Source organism: Callionymus lyra, chromosome 12, assembly GCF_982586985.1.
Source record: "Callionymus lyra chromosome 12, fCalLyr1.hap1.1, whole genome shotgun sequence".
NCBI classification, from domain to species: Eukaryota; Metazoa; Chordata; class Actinopteri; order Syngnathiformes; family Callionymidae; genus Callionymus; species Callionymus lyra.
In genome coordinates this window covers 21,897,492-21,916,478 of record NC_141829.1, presented here as the reverse complement: position 1 = coordinate 21,916,478, position 18,987 = coordinate 21,897,492, and the positions used below count along the sequence as shown (strand labels likewise).

The 18,987-nt window shown below is 39.2% G+C and overlaps 3 protein-coding genes across 4 annotated transcripts; 1 reads left to right on the top strand and 2 right to left on the bottom strand.

Moving 5' to 3' along the window:
- Positions 1-1,393: 1,393 nt before the first annotated feature.
- Positions 1,394-7,521, bottom strand: phgdh (phosphoglycerate dehydrogenase). Its single transcript, XM_087803997.1, has 12 exons — positions 7,185-7,521; positions 6,550-6,698; positions 6,406-6,471; positions 5,655-5,709; positions 5,418-5,516; positions 5,224-5,356; positions 3,938-4,086; positions 3,721-3,873; positions 2,749-2,884; positions 2,545-2,672; positions 2,264-2,486; positions 1,394-1,709 (listed from the first exon to the last, which is right to left on the bottom strand). Exons 1-12 carry the CDS (start codon positions 7,320-7,322, stop codon positions 1,555-1,557), a joined length of 1,584 nt encoding a protein of 527 aa, XP_087660123.1. The 5' UTR covers positions 7,323-7,521; the 3' UTR covers positions 1,394-1,554.
- Positions 7,522-8,148: 627 nt separating this feature from the next.
- On the top strand, positions 8,149-13,817 carry cfap210 (cilia and flagella associated protein 210). 2 transcript variants are annotated; one of them, XM_087803890.1, is made up of 9 exons: positions 8,149-8,300; positions 9,134-9,312; positions 9,367-9,540; positions 9,709-9,914; positions 10,445-10,601; positions 11,308-11,447; positions 11,509-11,701; positions 12,533-12,697; positions 12,753-13,817. In XM_087803890.1, the coding sequence occupies exons 2-9, from the start codon at positions 9,283-9,285 to the stop codon at positions 13,086-13,088; spliced, it is 1,401 nt and encodes a 466-aa protein (XP_087660016.1). In that variant the 5' UTR covers positions 8,149-8,300; positions 9,134-9,282; the 3' UTR covers positions 13,089-13,817. The 2 variants fall into 2 exon arrangements, with proteins under 2 accessions (XP_087660016.1, XP_087660015.1); XM_087803889.1 differs by lacking the exon at positions 8,149-8,300 and adding an exon at positions 8,875-8,948.
- ppig (peptidylprolyl isomerase G (cyclophilin G)) lies at positions 13,505-18,892 on the bottom strand. Its single transcript, XM_087803888.1, has 13 exons — positions 18,727-18,892; positions 17,775-17,852; positions 17,400-17,474; positions 17,218-17,325; positions 17,086-17,130; positions 16,932-17,019; positions 16,796-16,825; positions 16,576-16,715; positions 16,335-16,500; positions 16,079-16,267; positions 15,945-16,017; positions 15,725-15,864; positions 13,505-15,086 (listed from the first exon to the last, which is right to left on the bottom strand). Exons 2-13 carry the CDS (start codon positions 17,833-17,835, stop codon positions 14,060-14,062), a joined length of 2,142 nt encoding a protein of 713 aa, XP_087660014.1. The 5' UTR covers positions 17,836-17,852; positions 18,727-18,892; the 3' UTR covers positions 13,505-14,059.
- Between the last annotated feature and the right edge of the window lie 95 nt (positions 18,893-18,987).

Here is an 18,987-nt window from a genome sequence, read left to right as displayed (position 1 = left end):
TTGACCAGAAGCCCACCCGATATATTTCCTCCCACGGACTAAATATAAACGCAGACCCGTGACAACAAGCAGCTGAAGAGGAATACAAACGAGCCTCCACTCCGGGTCAACAACAGACCCCCACTCGTGGTTTTCACTCGGACTCGGTTGCCATGGTGATTCCAATGAATCTGTCGCGCAGGACTCTCCCAAATCCGTGCCGGGATTAGCACGGAAACATTGAGGCCAGGATAATCCTGTACTCCAGATTGTAGGAATGAATGAGTTGCGTGGAAGTTGTCAGGTGATCAGAGTTAAGAAATGTTTTCAACACAGGATCTACTATCTTATAACTGCAGGCCAAACCCTGCGACCCCCTTCATGCAGACAATGGAACGTATCCAAGGACTGACTGAGGCCCTTGATCACGTCTCAATGTTTTCTCATGTATTCAAAAAACGTTAAGTCACTATGCAATAAAGGATTTTTTATTTGAAAATGTTAAATATATATATATATATATATACTGGTGATTCCCACAGTGGTCTTTGCGGTCTATAAATAAAGCTTGTTTACCATTTTTTAAGTCGTCTTTTAACACAGCATGGTTGTTTCCCTCCCATTTTACGTACAGTTCTTGTTAATCATAATGTGTTTTGTAAAAGTGAAACTGAAAAGTTCAAGTATTTTGCTGGCAAACAACATGTTTTCAACTGGGGGGCAAAGGCATTTTATGTGCCATGTCAGCAGAGAGTGGGCACCACCGAGTTTGTTTCTTTTTTGTTGAGAAAATATTCAAACCACACACATCTATCGATCTAATATGAAAGGCACTCAAATTAAAACAATATTTTTCTTTTAATTTTCTTCAAATGCAGTAATAAAAATTTAAATGTCAGTTAGAAAAAGTCCTAAATCCAATTAAAAATTATTAATTCTATATTTAATACTGGAAAGCATTTAAATAAAATGTGATATTTTATGTGAATATAATATCTTAAAAAATGATGTTCGGTTTGACCAGGGCCAGGAAACATCACAGCCGGGCTGACCCCGGTGGTGTTATGGAAACACAGCGCCCCCAAGTGGAAGAAAATACCCAAAGAAAGGATTTAGACATGAGCGAAACGTTCCTCTTTTTATTCTAAGTCTTTTCTAACTCGTTGTTGAGACAGATTATAGAAAAGAATGACAGTGATGATGTTCTATTCCAGTCTTCTTGAGTTGAGATGTTAGCGATTAACCCACAACAGCTGCTGAATAACATGCGTGTCCTTTAGGCCTATGAGAGGAAATTGGGGTGTCCTCAAATTAACGCAGGAAATACAAAGGGCTCAAAATCTTAATGACAGTTTCCGAGTTTCATTATTAACTGTTTGTGTGTGTATCTGTGTGGGAGTCACAAAAAACAGAATTTCAGTAACATTTTATTTTAATAAACTAGACAGATGCATTAGTTTGACATTGGAATGTTATCAAAAGAGATGGTGATAATGTCTACAAAGCAGACATGGTTCATCAGACAGTTTTTACATCTCGTCAGGATTTGTGCTGGCACCATGTGCCCCTTTCCATCTAAATGCTGAGCTGCGCCACCTCCTGAACTGAAGACTTCAACACGTCCGGGTCCGGCAGGAGGGAGGACACGCCGACACAGAACCACGGAGCTCCGACCCGATCCGCAGGCGCACTGAAGGACAGAACTTCGATTCCGGCTGTGCCCAGTAACCCTGAGGAAAGAAAAAGACGAGCGGTAAAATCACGACTCCTAGAAAAAGGGTCGGCGATGTAAAACATGCTAGTGAGGTTAACACATTTGAAGAGTTATATATCAGAAACATGTTATTATCATAAAATCAATTTAAGATTCATTTTTAAATGTCAGAGGAAATAATACACACAAACAATAATTCAAAAATTAAAATCTATATAAATTAAATGAGTATTTGTTCACATATTAATTTAATTTCTCCAAATGTTTACGCTCTAAACTGCAGATGCCGCATCAAGGAGGTGTAGGAGGCTTCAGACCTCTCGTTTAATGGAACATCCGCCAATATTTGATAGTTTTTTTGGTCAATGTTCATCACATTAAATGTGTTTTTTTAATTTCTTGCATCTTTATTTTAAAACAGTAAACAGTATGATGGTAAATTAAAGAACTTGATTGAAGTCTGACAAGTGTGAGAAACTTCTCTACACAAACTGTCAGCATTGACGTCTCAATACTGCCCCCTGCTGGATATTCTTTGAAAATCATGCCATTCAACAAACATTGTCTCACCAGCCACTGAAGACAGGAGTTGAGGACTTGCAGCAGCCTTGAAGAAGATCAGATTCCCAGCGAGAGCGACCGGCTGTCGGAACACCAACTCACTGAGGCCCAGTAAAACCGGAACGCCTCCTTGAACGGAACCGAATGCTTTATAGCTGCTGCCGCCAGCTGTGAGCTCCACTGTGCACATCCCACTGCAGGCTCCGTCTGACTCCTGGTGGTTCTGGGTCACCTGGAAACATGGCCAAGATGAAAGTCCAGTACACAAGCGAGGCGTCAGGGTTTCTTACCGAGAGCCCGGATTCCTTGGCAAGACTCTGGACATTGATGAGATTGGGGCAGCCGTTTGACTCGTGACTGAGGAGTCCAACAAGAACAGCCGAGGTCATGTAGCCAGTGGAGGCCTTCATGCAGTCGCCTGGAGCAGAGAGCAAAGTCTGTCGTCACGCATCAAATTCAAATCATCATGGACAAACAGAGTTCAGTCTCCTTACCTTGAGTGATGATTTGGACGTTGCTCAAGGGTTTAGAGGTTGTGCATGACTTCAGAACGACTCCCAACGCTTCTCCCAGTTTGATCAGCTGATGAGATTCTGATGAAAAAGTGCTGGCTAGGACTGAAGCGTTGACCTGCACACCAGATGAAAATGATCGATCAGCGTTTCATGAAGAGGTTCAAAGAGAAGACAGACGGGGATAGAAGGCCACACAATGAGCAGAAAAGCTGTACTACTCTTCCACATCATCACTTCATCCACCATTAATAATGAATGAAAAATAATAAAAATAGATGAAGAGGATAATATTGTAAGTAAGTAAGGCTTATTTCTAAAGTGCCTTTCTAGACCAGGGTCACTAAGCACTTTAACAATCAATTGTGTTAAATTTAGCATAGCATATTCCTTCCCCATCATGAAGTGCGATTAAATACCGCGCTGACTCAGATATATTTACCAGATATACGAGATTTGAAACCAACATAAAAACTTACTAAATGTAAGTTCGGCATTAGATTCCTGATTTTAATGCATTTAAAGGCTTTTTAAGAATCCACAGGAAAGCAGAATAATAACTAGATGATGAAAAACACAAACAACAACAACATTAACAAATACCTCAAAGAAAACCATTATAAAACATCCAATACAGACAATAAGAACTAAGTTTGAAATTGTCATTTTACTCAATCCTGATCCATTCTTGTTTCACTTCAGTAGTTAAATGTCTGCATGTTCTTGAACAGTCTCTTGTTTAAAGGCAAACAAAAGAGGAGTATGAGCCGTTATCACAAGTCATGCTCAACTACAATTCAGCAAAAACAGAAAAATAGATCAACTACCTCAACAGTAAGTTAATTACAAATCACAGCGAGCCCTATGACCAACTTTTCCCAACAATGGATATGTATTATAAATGACAGCAAATATTTGTAAATTGATGAAATATCACATTTAAAGTAAACTCACAGCTCCCACGAGTTTCCTCCCCTTCACCATGTCCACGATCTGCAGGGCGATGTCTTCCCCACAGCGGGCCTGGGCCTCCTTGGTACTGGCTCCCAGGTGAGGGCAGCTGATGACGTTGGGATGGTTGACCAGGGAGCGATCTGCTGGAGGCTCCTGTCGTCCACAATCCAATAGTTTCAACGTAAGCACGTGACACAAGAGACAATTAGATCCTTACCTCCACAAAAACATCTAGACCAGCTCCTCCACACTGGCCGGACTCCAGCGCTCGGAGCAGAGCTGCCTCGTCGATGATGCCCCCGCGAGCACAGTTGACCACCTTCACTCCTTTCTTGCATTTGGCGAAAGACTCATCGTTGAGCAGCCCTTAGGAGAAATAAAAATGATTGACATGTCATTTTACGCCACTAAGGGGTGTTAGCATCATTATAATTTTAGTATTTAAATACTACAATTGAAAGTTGGAATTTTGCAGGATTCTCTTATACTTTGAAAAGTCCTGTTCAGGAAGTGCATTAAATGCCAGAGATTTCAAAACAGATAAGGTCAGAAAAATATTTTTATTCTCCATGCTTTTATTACTTGCATGAATAATTTAAAAAAAAAGTAGATTGTATTGAGTTTATTTATGTTTCTTATGAGCTAGCAAGTACTGTTTCGCTATTGCTAACATTATAGCATTTCTCTGCTTAAATATTGTATGTTTGTATACCAGTAATATTTATTTAATAATTTGTATATTTTGTCATTTTATAGATCTTACTGTGACACAATCTAAAATCTGTTTGTCAATCAAACTGGTCTTTATAGTAATTAAAAAATCTTTTTTCTTTTTTTAATATTTATATTAACTATAACTCTCTCACAAATACATTCAGACAGGAGCAGCTCAATCCAGGGAATAAAAGTGTATTGAAATAGAGGAGGGAAAATGGGAAATAAAAGTTAATATATAAAATTTCTTTGTCATTTAATTTTGATTCATGACACTCCTAGTATTTCATACACAACAACTGAACTAGGAAGGTCTTTAAACTAGTTTTAGTTCCATAACAATATTTTCAACAAACACATAAGTTCCTGTCAAAATTATTTAAAGAAGAATAGTAATAACAGAAAAGTGTAATTGTTCGTCCATAACTTAATTTATTTGTGTTCTCTTTGTTGTAATAAAACACAGATTAAATTTGTCTACTTTTGTTCTGCCTAAAGTTATATTTGTTTAAATGTCTTCTACTACTGCTGCTGCTGCTTCTTCTTCATGGTGATAAAGACCGGACGTGGCTCCTGTTGAGGAGCTTTGTAAATAAACCTCATAAAGAGTTAACACCTCTGCATGTGTTCAGACTAGAAATTCCCTTATGACTAAACATCTGACGAGCAGCTCATCAACATGTACAAATCAATATCCGTTTGAAGTATTTTGGAATATCGTAGAAAGCAATGACAGAAGACGGCAGTAGAGTTCTAGGTCGTGCAGGTAGACAACGGCCTTGGACTCACCGACAGTTGACGGCATGAGAGGCGTGTGGACGGTGATATAGTCACACTGAGGCCACAGCTGCTCCAGAGACATGGCCTCCACACCCCAGCTGGCGGACACCTCCACTGGAGTGATCGGGTCATAACCAATAGTCTTGTGAAAAAGAAGAACTTGTGAGTGTCAAAAGTGCTAAAATATATATTAATTTCTTTACCTTCATTCCAAAAGACTGCATCCTGGAAGCCACTTCCTTTCCTATTCTTCCGAGTCCAACTATTCCCAGAACTTTTCCCAACAGTTCAGAACCCATGAACTACAAAAACAAAACAAGTGCGATGTACGCCAGCACAGATCTTGATCACTGTTGACTGACTGGATAATGGAGCCGTCCATGCATGGCTAACCACTTTGTGTGTGTCGAGAGAGAGACGCACAAAGAATCCCTGCTCACCTTTTTACGATCCCAGTTCCCGGCCTTCATGGACATGTTAGCTTGAGGCACATTTCTGGAAGCAGACATAGATTGCAGATCATTTTATAAGAAGGAATACGATCTTCTTACGAATACAATAACAAACAGGTGGCCTTGTTTTATTTTGATTTAACGGCTGTAGAATTTGTCCATAAATTTAAAACAAGTCCATCCAACACTGCTGTTAAGCTTTTGACTGAATTGAAACACATTTTTTAAGATGTATGATTTATAAAGTCTTTAAATCAGACATGAATAATCTAATTGAGATGACGAATTTAAAGTATTTGACACGTTAACAAAAACATTTATTTTACTCCTAGACTTTAATTAGGGTTATTCTGTCAGATAATAATTTACTCCCTGCTGTATGACCTGAAATACTCCTTTATTTTTTAACTATAACTAATATTTCTTATGCATGTTTTTAGTGAAACTCACAATGAAATATGGAAAACACTGTTCAAAAAGACTTCTAAATAAAATAAGAAAAAATCACTTAACAGTTTATTTGCACTATAAATTTAGTTTGCAAAACATTTCATTGTCCCACCCCCTCTCAGCAAACTCAGCTGTGTGTGTTTGATAGAGTTTTACTCTAGTTTTTTTCTATTGCAAAGTCTTTCCAGGAGCTACAGAAGCCTGTGTAACTCTTGACGCATATTCAAGTGAATCTGGTCAAACAATAAATTAAATTATCATGCGTCAACAAAGGGTTAAAGATTCTCACCTGGAGAGGTTTATCAAGAGAGAACATGTCAGCTCGGCCGCGCTGATGGTGTTTCCACTGGGAGTGCTGGGACAGAGAGGCGAACAAATATCAGATACAATCCTCAAGATTAACTCGATGAATAAGAGTTCAGTCGAAGCTTACTTCATGACAATAACACCCTTTCTGGTGGCAGCATCCACGTCCACGTTGTCCACGCCGGTGCCAGCTCTGCCGATGATCTTAAGATTACTGGCGTCGATGACATCGGCGGTGACCTTCGTAGCAGATCTGACCACCAGACCGTCATAATTCTGAGGAGGACAGATGGGAGAATTTTTAGAGAATGGATCTTCATTGACACTTAATAATAATAATAATAAACAATCAGAAACTTTTATTGCCAGTGTTGTAAACACAGCCTAGGAATGATATAAAGATGTTTGCAAATGCAATTTCTCGTTTGGATCTCTCAGTGTAAAGAAGGTTTTTCACTGAGTGAACTGGTTGATCTTCATGCTCGCTGGTCTCCAGGCTGCAGCAGAGAAAGTGATGGGTTGAGTTGCATCAGCTTGTCAAAGGGGCGGCGCTACATCCCATTCAACACTTACAGACTGGAAAAAAACATGCCGAGTATGCACAATAGACACGTTTAAATGCTTTAAATGAACAAATATACTGCGTTTAAGACACCAAGACTTCTTTTTTTTAAAACGTAGCCACGAGCAGACTTCTCCTGCACGAGTCCACTGTCGATCAGAAAAGTCACAGAAGAGTAGATAAAATCTAGCAAAAGTCACCTTTATTTCTGCGAGTAATTCATCTTTTTTCATGTTGGTCTTCTCCGTCACGCGGATGCCATTGTCCTCCAGCAGGGCTCTGCAGCGGGGATCCACACTCTCGCTGATCAGGACGCTCTGGATGGAGATGGGGGCCATCTTGCTGTGTTCGCTGGTTGGAAACTAGTCCTGCGTGGCTGCAGCCTGTGTGGAGAGAGGGTCAAGTGTGACTGTAATTGTTCCCTCTGCCGCCTTTGAATGGCTAGTATGGCGCAGAAAACACCCCTTTTTCCACTTAGACCCGCCCAGGTCCGTGCGGTTCCTTCTGCCTTGGAGTTGTAACAAAGAGGAAGCGAGTCAAGATAGTTAGCGTTCATTTCTAGCGCTACGTTTTTATGCATCTTTAAGTTTAAAAATGACCTTTTCCAAGGTATTCCGTCTCTTATGCAGGAAATATGGAAATATAAGTTGCTGTTCAGCTTTTGTTTAGGAATTGTTTTTGTGTACATATTTGTTTTGTTTTTCAGAGTAAACTTTTTTTTTAAGTTTTTTTTATATTTGTTTAACTATCAATAAATAAATGCGAAGTTTAAATGTTTTGTGTTCACAAGTATTAATAATGGGGTTTTATAAAAAGAGACTTCAATTTGCCTTTATAAATTCTTTGGTCACATCCTATTAAAGTTAAACTAAATAAACATGCCACAAAATGAGTTGCAAATCCAAAAGCAAAAGCAAAAAAGAGATACTTTTAGACTTCTAAATAAAAATTCTTATTCATTTCACATGTTTTAATCAACAGCATTTATAAGCCAAGAGACAGTTTCCGGAAAGTTTTAAGAAAAGTTTTTCTTCCCCCATTAGAGTTAGTTAATCATCTGATTTGACAGGCGTCACATGACCACGCCTCTAAGTCTTTTATTCTTATCTGTGGTTTGATCTTAGATGATGCAATGGCCTTCGTTGCTTTATTAATGTTGTTTTACAAAGTCTGGTGGAGCAACGAAACAAAATATGATACGAGATTATTAAGGCTTACAGTTAAGGGGCCTTCAAAAGGGCAATCCTATTTGGTCAGTAAACCAAAAGCTAGAAGCTGGTTCATGCATAAACGTTCCAGAAAAAAACCATAAAAAAGTGAGTATTATCTAAATTATTTAGATGAACAATTTTGCATATTTCAAGATGTAAAACAAAATGTAAGGATTGAACAGATGGATGGATTTTGTCACGCAGTATTTATTTTAATAGCCTGCATTATATATTAATACCTTTTCGAAGGACCATCTAACAATTCCATTAAATATATATTAATTATTTTTCGTACATGCATTCTTTTTTTGTAAAATAAAATATATATAAAATATTCTGTAAATAACTGCAAAGCAAATAATCTAGAAAACCTTGAAATATACAAAAAGGAAACTATTATCTCGGGGTGGGGGGTTATTTGATCGATTTTTATAGCCAAGTTTTTTCCCATTTATACGGATAAATGTACATATGTGACTGTTTTAATAATGAGAATAAATCAGTAAAGCGCGTGATTATATAAACCTCTGTGCACAACTGCGCCCTCTGTGTTCAATTAGAGGAAATGCTTTCGTCGTGTCAGCCGTTGCCTGGACACAGGTCAACAAATTCAGCATAAACGACCTGCTGGGCTTGAGAAGAATACATTTGCATTCAGCACGTTTGAAGGGAACTTTTCTTCTCCCAATCGGGACTACTGGTGTGTAGATATGGCATCAGGCGCACAAAATAGTCGGAAGAATGGATCAAATGGTGAGCAATTAAGAAATATTTTTTAACTGTTCAATCTCAGGTGTGGAAAAATCTATATAATTGGTCGAAATAATGACTTGCATTATATAGTTAATTAATAGTTCATCATAGTAAATGTTGAGCTTATATATCATATATTACTTTAAATTATTTTTTTAAATGATTGCTCATCTCTCTGCATTCAGTCCAGCTGCCTGACCCGCGAAGGGTCACCTTCCTCAAGAAGAAAGATTTGCAGAGGATCGAGGACCAACTGACCTCGGTGAACAAAGAGCAGGAGCAGCTGAAGGAGGCGAAGAGGCAGAGAGAAGCTCTTCACTTGAAGTCTCAAGAGATGGTGAAACAGTGGCCTAACAGCTTTGCGGTAAGACAACACTCTCCTTGACAAATGAACGGGTGGATGAAGGTGTTTTTTAAGGCTCAAAGGGAGAAGAAGTTGGAGGCGAAGAAGCTTCGGGAGGAGATGGAGGAGGAGCAGAGAAGACTTGAGGACCTAGAGGAGAAGAAGTTCAAGGAACAGAGGCGAAAGGAGGCGATAGAAAAAGCAAAGACACAACTGTACTACCAAACGGATCGCGTCAAAGGGTTACATGTGAGTGACACCTCTCAGGCCTGAGGATGATGATGATGACGATGATGATGATGATGATGATGATGATGATGATGATGACGATGATGATGATGATGATGATGATGATGATGATGATGATGATGATGATGATGATGATGATGACGATGGTGATGATGGTGTCACTTCCAGAGCGCTCTGCTGCTGACTGAGGTGCTGAAGGAGAGGGAGGCTCAGATCCAGCTAAAGCAGAGGATGAAGTGCCTCAGGAAAGATGTGGACAAAGAGTATCTGGAGACGATGAAGAGCAAAGAGGATGAAGCTCTACAACAAGAGCAGGAGAGGAAGAAGAAGATGGAGACTGAGAGACAGGCTGTCGTTGAAGATTTGAGGAACCAGTAAGATTCCATTTTGTCTTGCCAATCTTTATTGGTCGTCTACCTTGGTTAGACTTATTTTCTGTTCTTGTCCTTTTTTAAGAAAAGTGTCTGACGCTTTAAATCAACCCTGCCTGCACTCGCTTCTTCACCCAATAAACTCTGCACAATTCTTGATAATTGCTCCAAAACCAAAAGTCTACATTCACATATTTTATTACAGCTCCCTTCTTTGTATTTTGTTTACATTCTGTGGAAGTAGATCAGTGTCTCTATTCAATAGATTAATATAACATTGAATTTAATCACACATAGAGTTTCTTTCGAAAAATACATTTTCTAAATTCAATCTTGTTTCAATTCCTTTTGAATTTAATATAAATGTTGGTATTATAAATTATTATGAAAATATGTGATTCTGTCAGTTCTATAATTTTTTTTTTTTTTAATACAATGATTGAAAAATCCAATGGCACTGATATACTTCAATCATTTTTGTATTCATTTAAACATGAGTAATCTTTCTAAAACTCATCATAATTCTTATTTAGGATGAAAGAAAGGGTTCAAGCGAAGGAGCAACAAGAACTGGAAAAGAAAAAAGAAGGAGAAGAAATCCAACTTCATCAAGAAGCTCATCACTTAAAGCAGAAAGCAGAGGAGGAGGCACAAGTCTGTCTGAAGAAAGAACTGATGCAGGCTCACCAGGTATGACATCACCACCAAAAAAAAACTTTTAAACAGTAATTATCTTTGCTCCCCGGTAAGTGGCTCATGGAGTGTTATTAGTCCCCAGATCGGAGGTTGAGAACCACTGCTGTGACACCGTTTTAGAGGATCCACATAATTTAAAAACATCCTATGTTAATCATAGTTAAAGGTTTGTTAATACATTTGACATTTACAGAACGTACATTCTCACTTAAAACCACAAAAAGATACAAAGTGCTACAGGGTTGTATTGATTGTCCTTTTAAAATAAACTGAACTGAACTGAACTAGCTAAGCTAGCGAGTATAACATTCAAAATGTCCTTTACTTTTTATTAAACACACTAAAATAAACAGTGTCTTTGTAATAGCCAGAACATGTTTGTGTTTCATAGGCTGATACATTAAACCGGGAAAGACATAAATCATGATCTTTATTTATATATATTTTTTAAAAAGTGCAGTTTAAATTGAATATGATGTTGCTAATTACATGTGGGACTGTATACATAGAGCATTTTTTTTCTTGACAAAGAACACTAAATAATGTAGATTTATAATAAAAACTATACTATTTTTAACCATTTTGATCCTTTAAAATGTATTTTGGTAAGCTCCTTAATTTAAGGCAACTTTACGTGGATCACATGAATTACTTGGGCTCGACCTTCTCTAGATGATCCATAAACAAGTGGTTGTTTCAGGAGCATCTAAGCGTCAGAAACAACATCAAGGCAACTGAAACCCAAAAAGAAACCCTGGAGGAGGAACACAGAAAACTGTTTCTCTCTGCAAAGATGAAGATGACGGAGCTGAGGAAGGAGAGAGAGCTGCAGCTCGTCAGGTGAGACTAAATGAAACCACTGGTGTCTGGAGGTTTAATATCAGATACTTGTTGTGGACAGAGAGGCTCAGATGAGCAGAGAGAGCATCATGAACCAGCTGAGCGTCTCACAGCAGCAGCAGCTGAGGGACGAGGAGCAGAGAGCGTCTCAGGCTGTGGCCGAGAGGGAAGTCAAGCTGGCGCTGCTGCGGCAGGAGGAGAGAGAGAAGAAGGCGGCCATGGCGGAAAGCATAGCTGTGCACAGAGAGAAAATGGTAACACACATAAACGCTGAATCTCCACCGGTTACGTTTCTGCAGAAGCTTTACGCAGCCCCTGAAGAAATATGCACTTCAGAGACTTAAAGATAGACATCGAGCATTAGAGGAAATACAGCAAAATAAAAGCACCTCTTTCAAAATAAAACAAAATTGACCAACTAAGATGGTCGCTTTTTACTTTACCTATTTAGTCTGACATTCATTTGGTTGGGTTGGTTGGTAAACCTTTTTAAGACGTAATGGGTAAAGTGTGTTGAACAGGTGAAGGCAGTTACATTTTCCTCAGCGGCCACTTTTCATACAGTTGATATTGTGAGGGGCATTTAAGCAAAAATTAAGGAGTGAAAAGAATAAAATCAAGCTTATTATTCAAATGCATTATTTTGTTGTATTTTTTACTTTTATTTAAGTCTAATTTTTATATTCACTTTAATATTTTTAAGTGACAATACTCACAAACTAATAAAAGCGAAGGGAACCTACAGGGACAAGTAATAATAAATATATAATAATAATAATAATAATAAATAAATACATAAATATTATTATAATATAAATATATACAAAATAAAATTGTTTGTTTTTTTACCTCATGGGGACAACGTAGATACATTCGAAGGGCTACATGTGCCCCCCTGACAGCACCTTGCCCAGGTGCATCTGTGCCATGGAAAGTGTTTAATACTGTAATACTAGTAATACTGGATCATAAAAGTGTGGCTTGTATACCAGGTCTTGACAAAGAAGCAGCCAGTGAACACAGGCGAAATGCAACTGATGTTGACGTTGTACTTTAAAACTTCACTGAGCTACATGTTCCAACAGAGACATGAAAAGGAGCAGGAGGACATGGAGAGGCAGCGACAACAGAGAGAGTCGCTGCAGGAGAAGAGGGAGGCTGACAGACTGTTCTTGGAGGAGCAGCAGCAGAAGGCCAGGACCGCGAGAGAAAACCTAAAGAAGATCCAAGACTTCAACACCTCTCAGACGGTAACGTTGATAAGTTCCACGAAGTTCGTGTTTAATGATATCCAGATGTTTGCAGGTTGGAAAAAACAGCCATCTTGAGCAGCAACAGAGACATGAACAATCCTTTTTAGACAAGAGCATCCAACTGCAGGCTGAGGACAAAGTCCAGTTCCAGCGTTACTCAAAGGAAATTATCCAGGCGGCGCTGGAGGCCCAAAGGAACGTGATCCCGCTCTGTAAAGCTTCCAGAGAAGGGATGGGAGCTGGTCCCAGACCCAGATACATAGTACAGGATAGATCAGGGGCACAGATGCCCAGATATGTCACCGATGGCACCCAAAATGTCAAGAAACTTATTGAGGTGGAGGATATTCAAGATGCAAAGAAGCGACTTGGATTCACATGGAGCTAGGAAATGTTAATGTGGATTATACGTTTGGATTATTGTTCCATAAAAGTAGCTGGTATGTAAAATTCGCATCACTCAAACTGGTTAATTTCAAACTTCTGACATTCTGGATTTAAACTTTTGTACACTTATCACCCGGGGAACAAACAAGAGACCTGTGATGGACTGATGATCCGCCCAGGGAGTCCTCTCCTCCTCCAAGAAACTAAGACACCCAGTGGTCTCAGGTCCATGAGGCATTTGTTACCGGGTCATACAGAAAGAACAACAAAAAGATATCTTTACCGTTTTTTTTCTTAAAGTTGGTACTTGAATAAAATGCCTGAACAATATTGGTCCGTGGTGCAAAAGATGCTGGTAACCCTGCTCTAACCTACCCAGCAACAGCTTGAAGAAAATGATTGAATCTTGAATCTAAAGACAGTTACTGAAACAACAAAAGTTTAATTGGAACAATTTTTATGTGGCACTTTCTTAATTACATCAAACATATTTCAAACCCAAACCGGACTTTTACAGTAATCACACCAAAAGCTAATCATAGATGAAAAGATACAAAACAGTCATGCATGGATTTGGAAGAACAGTTTTTTTTTTTATTATAAAAAAAGAAAAATCACATTACAAACTGGACTTTTCTCCCATTCCACCACTCAGTCTAATCCAGTATAAAGGGAATATGGAAGTTACTGTTGTAGCTGAAAAGATCAATAAAAAAAGATTCTAATTTTTTTTTGAGTAGTCATTACTTTCATGATGCAGCTAAAAGGAAAACGTTTTCCAGCTAATCTTTACATTGTCCTTCACAGATTGTGTAAAAAAGTGATTTGATTTTTTGAATATTCCAGTTTGGCTTTTTATTTTGATATCTTGAGGTTGTTTAGTCGTGTATGACGACTTGGGACACACAATGACTTGAAATCAAAATCACAGTTGAAAAAAAACAGCTATTAAAACAAAAGAAGAAGGAAGCTTTAGTCGCTGTCAGAACTTGAGTCTGATTTATTCTTCTGATTGTTCCTCCTACCCTTCTCTTCTTGTTTACCACCTCTCTTATCTTTGGAGGAGCTGCTTCCTCTCATCTTCCCCTTCTCTTTATCGCTGTCGGAGCTGCTGCTGCTGCTGCTGCTACTACGACTGCTGCTGCGTCGCCGCCTCCTCTGGTTGCCAGGTTCTCTGTCTCTTCTGTTGAAGCGGTCTCTGCTATGCCCCCTCCCTCTGCTCCTGCTCCGGGACCTTCTACCTCTGTATGAGTCTCTGGTGCTTCTGTCTTGACTCCGTTTACTGCGCTCTCTGCTCCTGGACCTTTTCTGCCTCCTCTCCCCTTTCTCGTCATCACGTGGGCTCCTGCTTCGCTTCCTTCCACTATCTTGGTCTTTAGACGGTGCTGCTGTGCTCTGGTCTAGGCTAGTAGACTTTTCCTTGTTCTCGGACTCAGACCCAGTCCTGGTTCTGTGGCTGTCTTTCTCCTTATTATCAGACTCTGGACCCAGACCTTTACTACTGGATCGACCTTCTTTTTTGTCATTTCTTTCATCGCTCGCAGATCTACCTCTTCCTTTGCTTCTGCTGCGAGATTTCGTCTTTTGCTGGTCCCTGCTAGGACTGCGATTTTGTGAATTATTTTCTCCACTTTTACTGCGGCTACGAGACTTTTCTTTCTTCTCGCTAACTTTGCTGCGGCTGCGAGACTTTTTGTCCTCCCTGCTTTTACTGCGGCTTTGAGATTTGGCCTTCTTATCTTTACTTTTGTCGCGACTACCAGATTTTTGTCTTTTACGACCTCGGCTTTTACTGCGACTTCGGGATTTTTCCTTTTTCTTCTCCTTATGTTTGCTATGTTTTTCCTTATCCTCCGTTTCCTTCTCCTTGCTCTTGGATCGATGTGAGCGTTTCTTGTCTTTTTTACCCTCATCTGTAGTGTCGTGCTTTGAGCTGGAGGTGCGACGCTCGCGTCTTTCTGGTTGAGCAGCTCCTTCCTTATCCTCACTCATGTCCCCCCTGTTAAAAAAACAAAAACAATGTCTTAATTTTAAGTCCATTCATGTTTAATCTTTTGCTGTAGCAACTAAAAATTTCCCCAATGTGGGAAGAAGAAGAAAGGTTTATCAATAATCAATGCCTGATCATGTGTCCAAGAGGAGTGTCAACACGTTGGACAGGATGATCAGGAGGGCTCTGTGGTTGGCATGAAGCTGGACTCACTGGTGACAGTTGCAGAGAAGATCAGTCGACAAACCACTGTCCATCATGGATGACGAGTCATCCTCTGAGCACTGTTATCAATGAGCAAAGAAGCAGATGGAGCACGAATGCTCCTCCCCAGGTGCAATACTAATAGACTCAGGGACTCATTCATTCTCGGACTCGTGCTATTAGGGCGTTTAATTCTGGGTTTGGGGCCGGAGTGGAGCGAAAATATGATTCTATTCCATGTTAATCTTTGTATCCCTTTTCCTTGCTTCATGTTCTTCATCTTTATCTTAAGATTGTGTCATCTTGCACTTTGTTCTTGTTTTATGAATCTATCGTCCTTGTTGCTGCGAGGAATCGGGTTGCATGGGGCATAATAAGTCGTTGAACTGCTGCACAAAATGTGCCAATTTGAAACAACAGTGTCAAAATAAAGTGCATCTCACTTGTCCCCCTTGATCCAGCGGTCTCCAGTTGAGGCCCTCATCCTTTGACGCTGCATCTCCTGTCGCCAGTGAGGAGGTGTATCGCTCCGCCAGAAACGATCTCTGGATCTTGAACGTGAGCGTGAAGGTGTTCTGTATCTCTGAATAAAAGATTGACACAGAAAACATGATTAAAATCTGATTTAAAAGGTAATTAAGTGCACAAGAGGAAAGTCCTTACCCTGGGGCCTCTTCCCTTTATCTTTCTACCGGACCTTGTCATCACTAGTCGTCTGTTGTACGACGCATTGTACCTTAAAAACACAAAACAATTACAAAACGGCCATCAGAAACAACTCTTTGTTAGAGACTCACCCATCTCTCTGTCTTTCTCTGTTTCGCTGATCCCTCTCGGGTTCCTCTGGAGCTCTCTGGATGGCCTGAGGGCTTCTTCTCATGAGGAATCGGTTCTCAGGGATGGGTGGGATTTCTTCAGGACGGACAGTAGAAGACACCAGTTCCTCTTGTTCCTTCTCTTCCACGGTTCCACTTTCAGCCTCTTGTCTATGTTGAAAAAGGCTTTAATAGAAACCGTTTTTCCCGAGAAAAATCGAAACAATTTGCAAAGTACTTTTTTTCCTTCTTTTGCTTCTTCTTCTGCTTCTTATTTTTCTTTTTTCGTTTCTTGGAGACCTTTTCAGACTCATCTGATGAGGAGTCTGACGAGCTATCAGAGTCACTGGAACTACTGCTGGAGCTTGAAGAGTGCTTTTCTTTCTTCTTCTCGCCTTTCTTTGCTACGAAATGTCACAAGTGTTTCACAACTTTCGAAAGCTCAAAAATGTTTTTAAAAATACTCCAGCAACACAAACCTTTGGATTTCGGGACAAGTTCCCCACAGTTTAACACCTTCACCTCAGCGTAGGGCCTGCTGTTTGGATCCGCTTTCTGATTCTCCATAGTTTGGACAACTTCTTCACCAGATATCACATGACCGAAAACCACATGAACACTAGACAAAAAAACAACACTTTACATTTAGAATGCACTTGAGATTGTACTTTGCTATGACACACAAAATTGAAAATTTACCCATCCAGATGTGGTGATGGTTTAGTTGTTCTGTTGTTCCCCATGTTTGCAAGTTATTAATAATACAGAAATTACAGTTAGTGTCCAACCATACAGGAAAATGATATTTGAATGTGCTTTATATGACAACTCTTACATGAAAAACTGTGATCCATTAGTGTCTTTGCCTCTGTTGGCCATAGACAGCAGATAATGTTTGTTGTGTTTGATGGAGAAACTTTCATCTGGGGAAAAAGAGAAAGGTTAGTACCACCACCAAGCTAACGCTGTGAAGCTAATGACTGCTATACCTTCGAAGAAGCCTCCGTAAATAGATTCCCCTCCTCTTCCATTCCCTGGGTCATAAAAAAACAACAGGAGCATAAGCAAAAAACTAACAAAAAAACTTGGGATGTTTAAAGAAATCGGACTGAAGATTGTACCTTCACTGAAATCTCCTCCTTGAATCATAAAATCTTTGACAATGCGGTGAAAGAGGCATCCTTTGTAATGCAGCGGTTTTAGAGTTTGTTTACCGAGGCCTTTCTCACCTGGAGAGAAAAGAAAACATCTTAAGCAAGACTGAACCAATAACATAAATTCGTAGTTTCCGTTTTATCCTCACCTGTGCATAGGCACCTGAAGTTTTCACATGTTTTAGGACAAACGTCTGAAAACAACTCCACCACAACCCGACCGACTGGAAAGAAAATAAAAACGGAAGACTCTTTAAAAACCAAGATCCATGTGTATCGGGACAATGCTCTTTTAATATTTATTTAATGTAAATCATTTAATCTTTAAACAAAACAAACACTTTATTCAAAACATAATATATATTTTTTTAATTTGGTCTCAGCATTGCGTTTCAATAACCATCAAGTTATATTGTTGACAAGCATGGTGGGTTTTCATTTGTTGCATAAAAAATAAGTTCATATGAAAAACAAAAATGCAATTTATTTTACTGGTTGATGTGTTAAAAACATTTTACACTTACCCAGTACATTTCCAATTCCGATGTCCAGGAAACAGCGTGTGCGTTGGGCTTTGATCCCCATGATTTAAACACCTAAAACTAAAACAAAACGGTGGCATAAATACTGGCACATGAACAAAAACTGTAGACTTAATAAGATGCATCCATTCCCAAATGTGGCCACATCATATTTGAATGCCTTTATACTTGTAGGACATCCCTACAATAGTGTGGTTTCTTCTTCACTCACAGCATCTCCGTCTATTTGCCACACCAACTTTATAGCAACTCCTAATCCACATAATGTAATCCCATCATCAGTGGTCAACGAGATTGAATATAGTGGAAGAAGTTTATAATGTCAAAAGCATAAATGTTGACTTGTACCGCAAACAACTGTACATGAGTTCAAATGTTCAGCATTTCATGTATTTCCCATAATGCAACAAAACAAAATGGTGTGTAACTGGTCGAATAAGCATGTTGAGCATTGGTAAATATTGTTAGGTAAGAAACTTCCAAGGGAAAACATAACAATAATTCGTTTAGAGGCAGAATCTAAAAACGTAACAATGATTAATCCAAATCTGATGGAAATGCTTTTATCATCATGAGAAAAACACAGTCATTTCATTTAATAATCTACATCGATTTCAAACAAATTCTCTTTGAGCACTTTAAATATTGTTTTGGGTATCTATAGTATTTACAGTCGATGCGACACAGAAGAATTTCAAGGACTTACATACATATACCGTGGAAATGTAACTTGCTATTTTTTGAGAATAGATCTTAATATAAAACTACCATACTACTGCTTATTCAAAGGCTGTTGAACACGGTCACTGCTCGGCCTGGAGCTAGCATTAGCCGTAGCCGGACTACATGGTCGCATGTGTAATATTTGGTAAGAAACTGGCACATAGACGGATTCAAAATATCACTCAGACGTGACTAGCGTTAAAATATTCACCTGGAACCAGCACGAATATCACTCCATGGACCAGGTTGCTTGTATTTATCACAGAGGGGAAAGTTTCATTCAGTGCAGCGTCTCGCTGTTTTCCAAAGATGGCGCGGTCGAGACGTCACGTCACGTCTTCAAAATCTTTGCGACACTTCCTTTGTATTTCCGACAAATGAAAGCGTGTCACTTTACGTTTGATACTTGAGGGTTACAGATAAAATGCAAAAAATAGTTTATATATTTGTATTTTCCAAGTGAATGAACATA

Bases quoted from the DNA above. Each gene is read 5' to 3' on its own strand.
- phgdh (XM_087803997.1), bottom strand. From the start codon at position 7,322: ATGGCCCCCATCTCCATCCAGAGCGTCCTGATCAGCGAGAGTGTGGAT. The intron at 5,357-5,417 runs GTAAAGAAATTA...CTTTTTCACAAG, and splicing joins TGCAGTCTTTTGGAATGAAG to ACTATTGGTTATGACCCGAT. The intron at 3,874-3,937 runs GTAAGGATCTAA...TGTGGACGACAG, and splicing joins GTCTAGATGTTTTTGTGGAG to GAGCCTCCAGCAGATCGCTC.
- cfap210 (XM_087803889.1), top strand. From the start codon at position 8,906: ATGGCATCAGGCGCACAAAATAGTCGGAAGAATGGATCAAATG. The intron at 9,541-9,708 runs GTGAGTGACACC...TGTCACTTCCAG, and splicing joins ATCGCGTCAAAGGGTTACAT to AGCGCTCTGCTGCTGACTGA. The intron at 9,915-10,444 runs GTAAGATTCCAT...ATTCTTATTTAG, and splicing joins GTTGAAGATTTGAGGAACCA to GATGAAAGAAAGGGTTCAAG.
- ppig (XM_087803888.1), bottom strand. From the start codon at position 17,835: ATGGGGATCAAAGCCCAACGCACACGCTGTTTCCTGGACATCGGAATT. The intron at 17,020-17,085 runs GTATAGCAGTCA...CTTTTTCCCCAG, and splicing joins TTACGGAGGCTTCTTCGAAG to ATGAAAGTTTCTCCATCAAA. The intron at 15,087-15,724 runs GTGAGATGCACT...TTTTTTTAACAG, and splicing joins CGCTGGATCAAGGGGGACAA to GGGGGACATGAGTGAGGATA.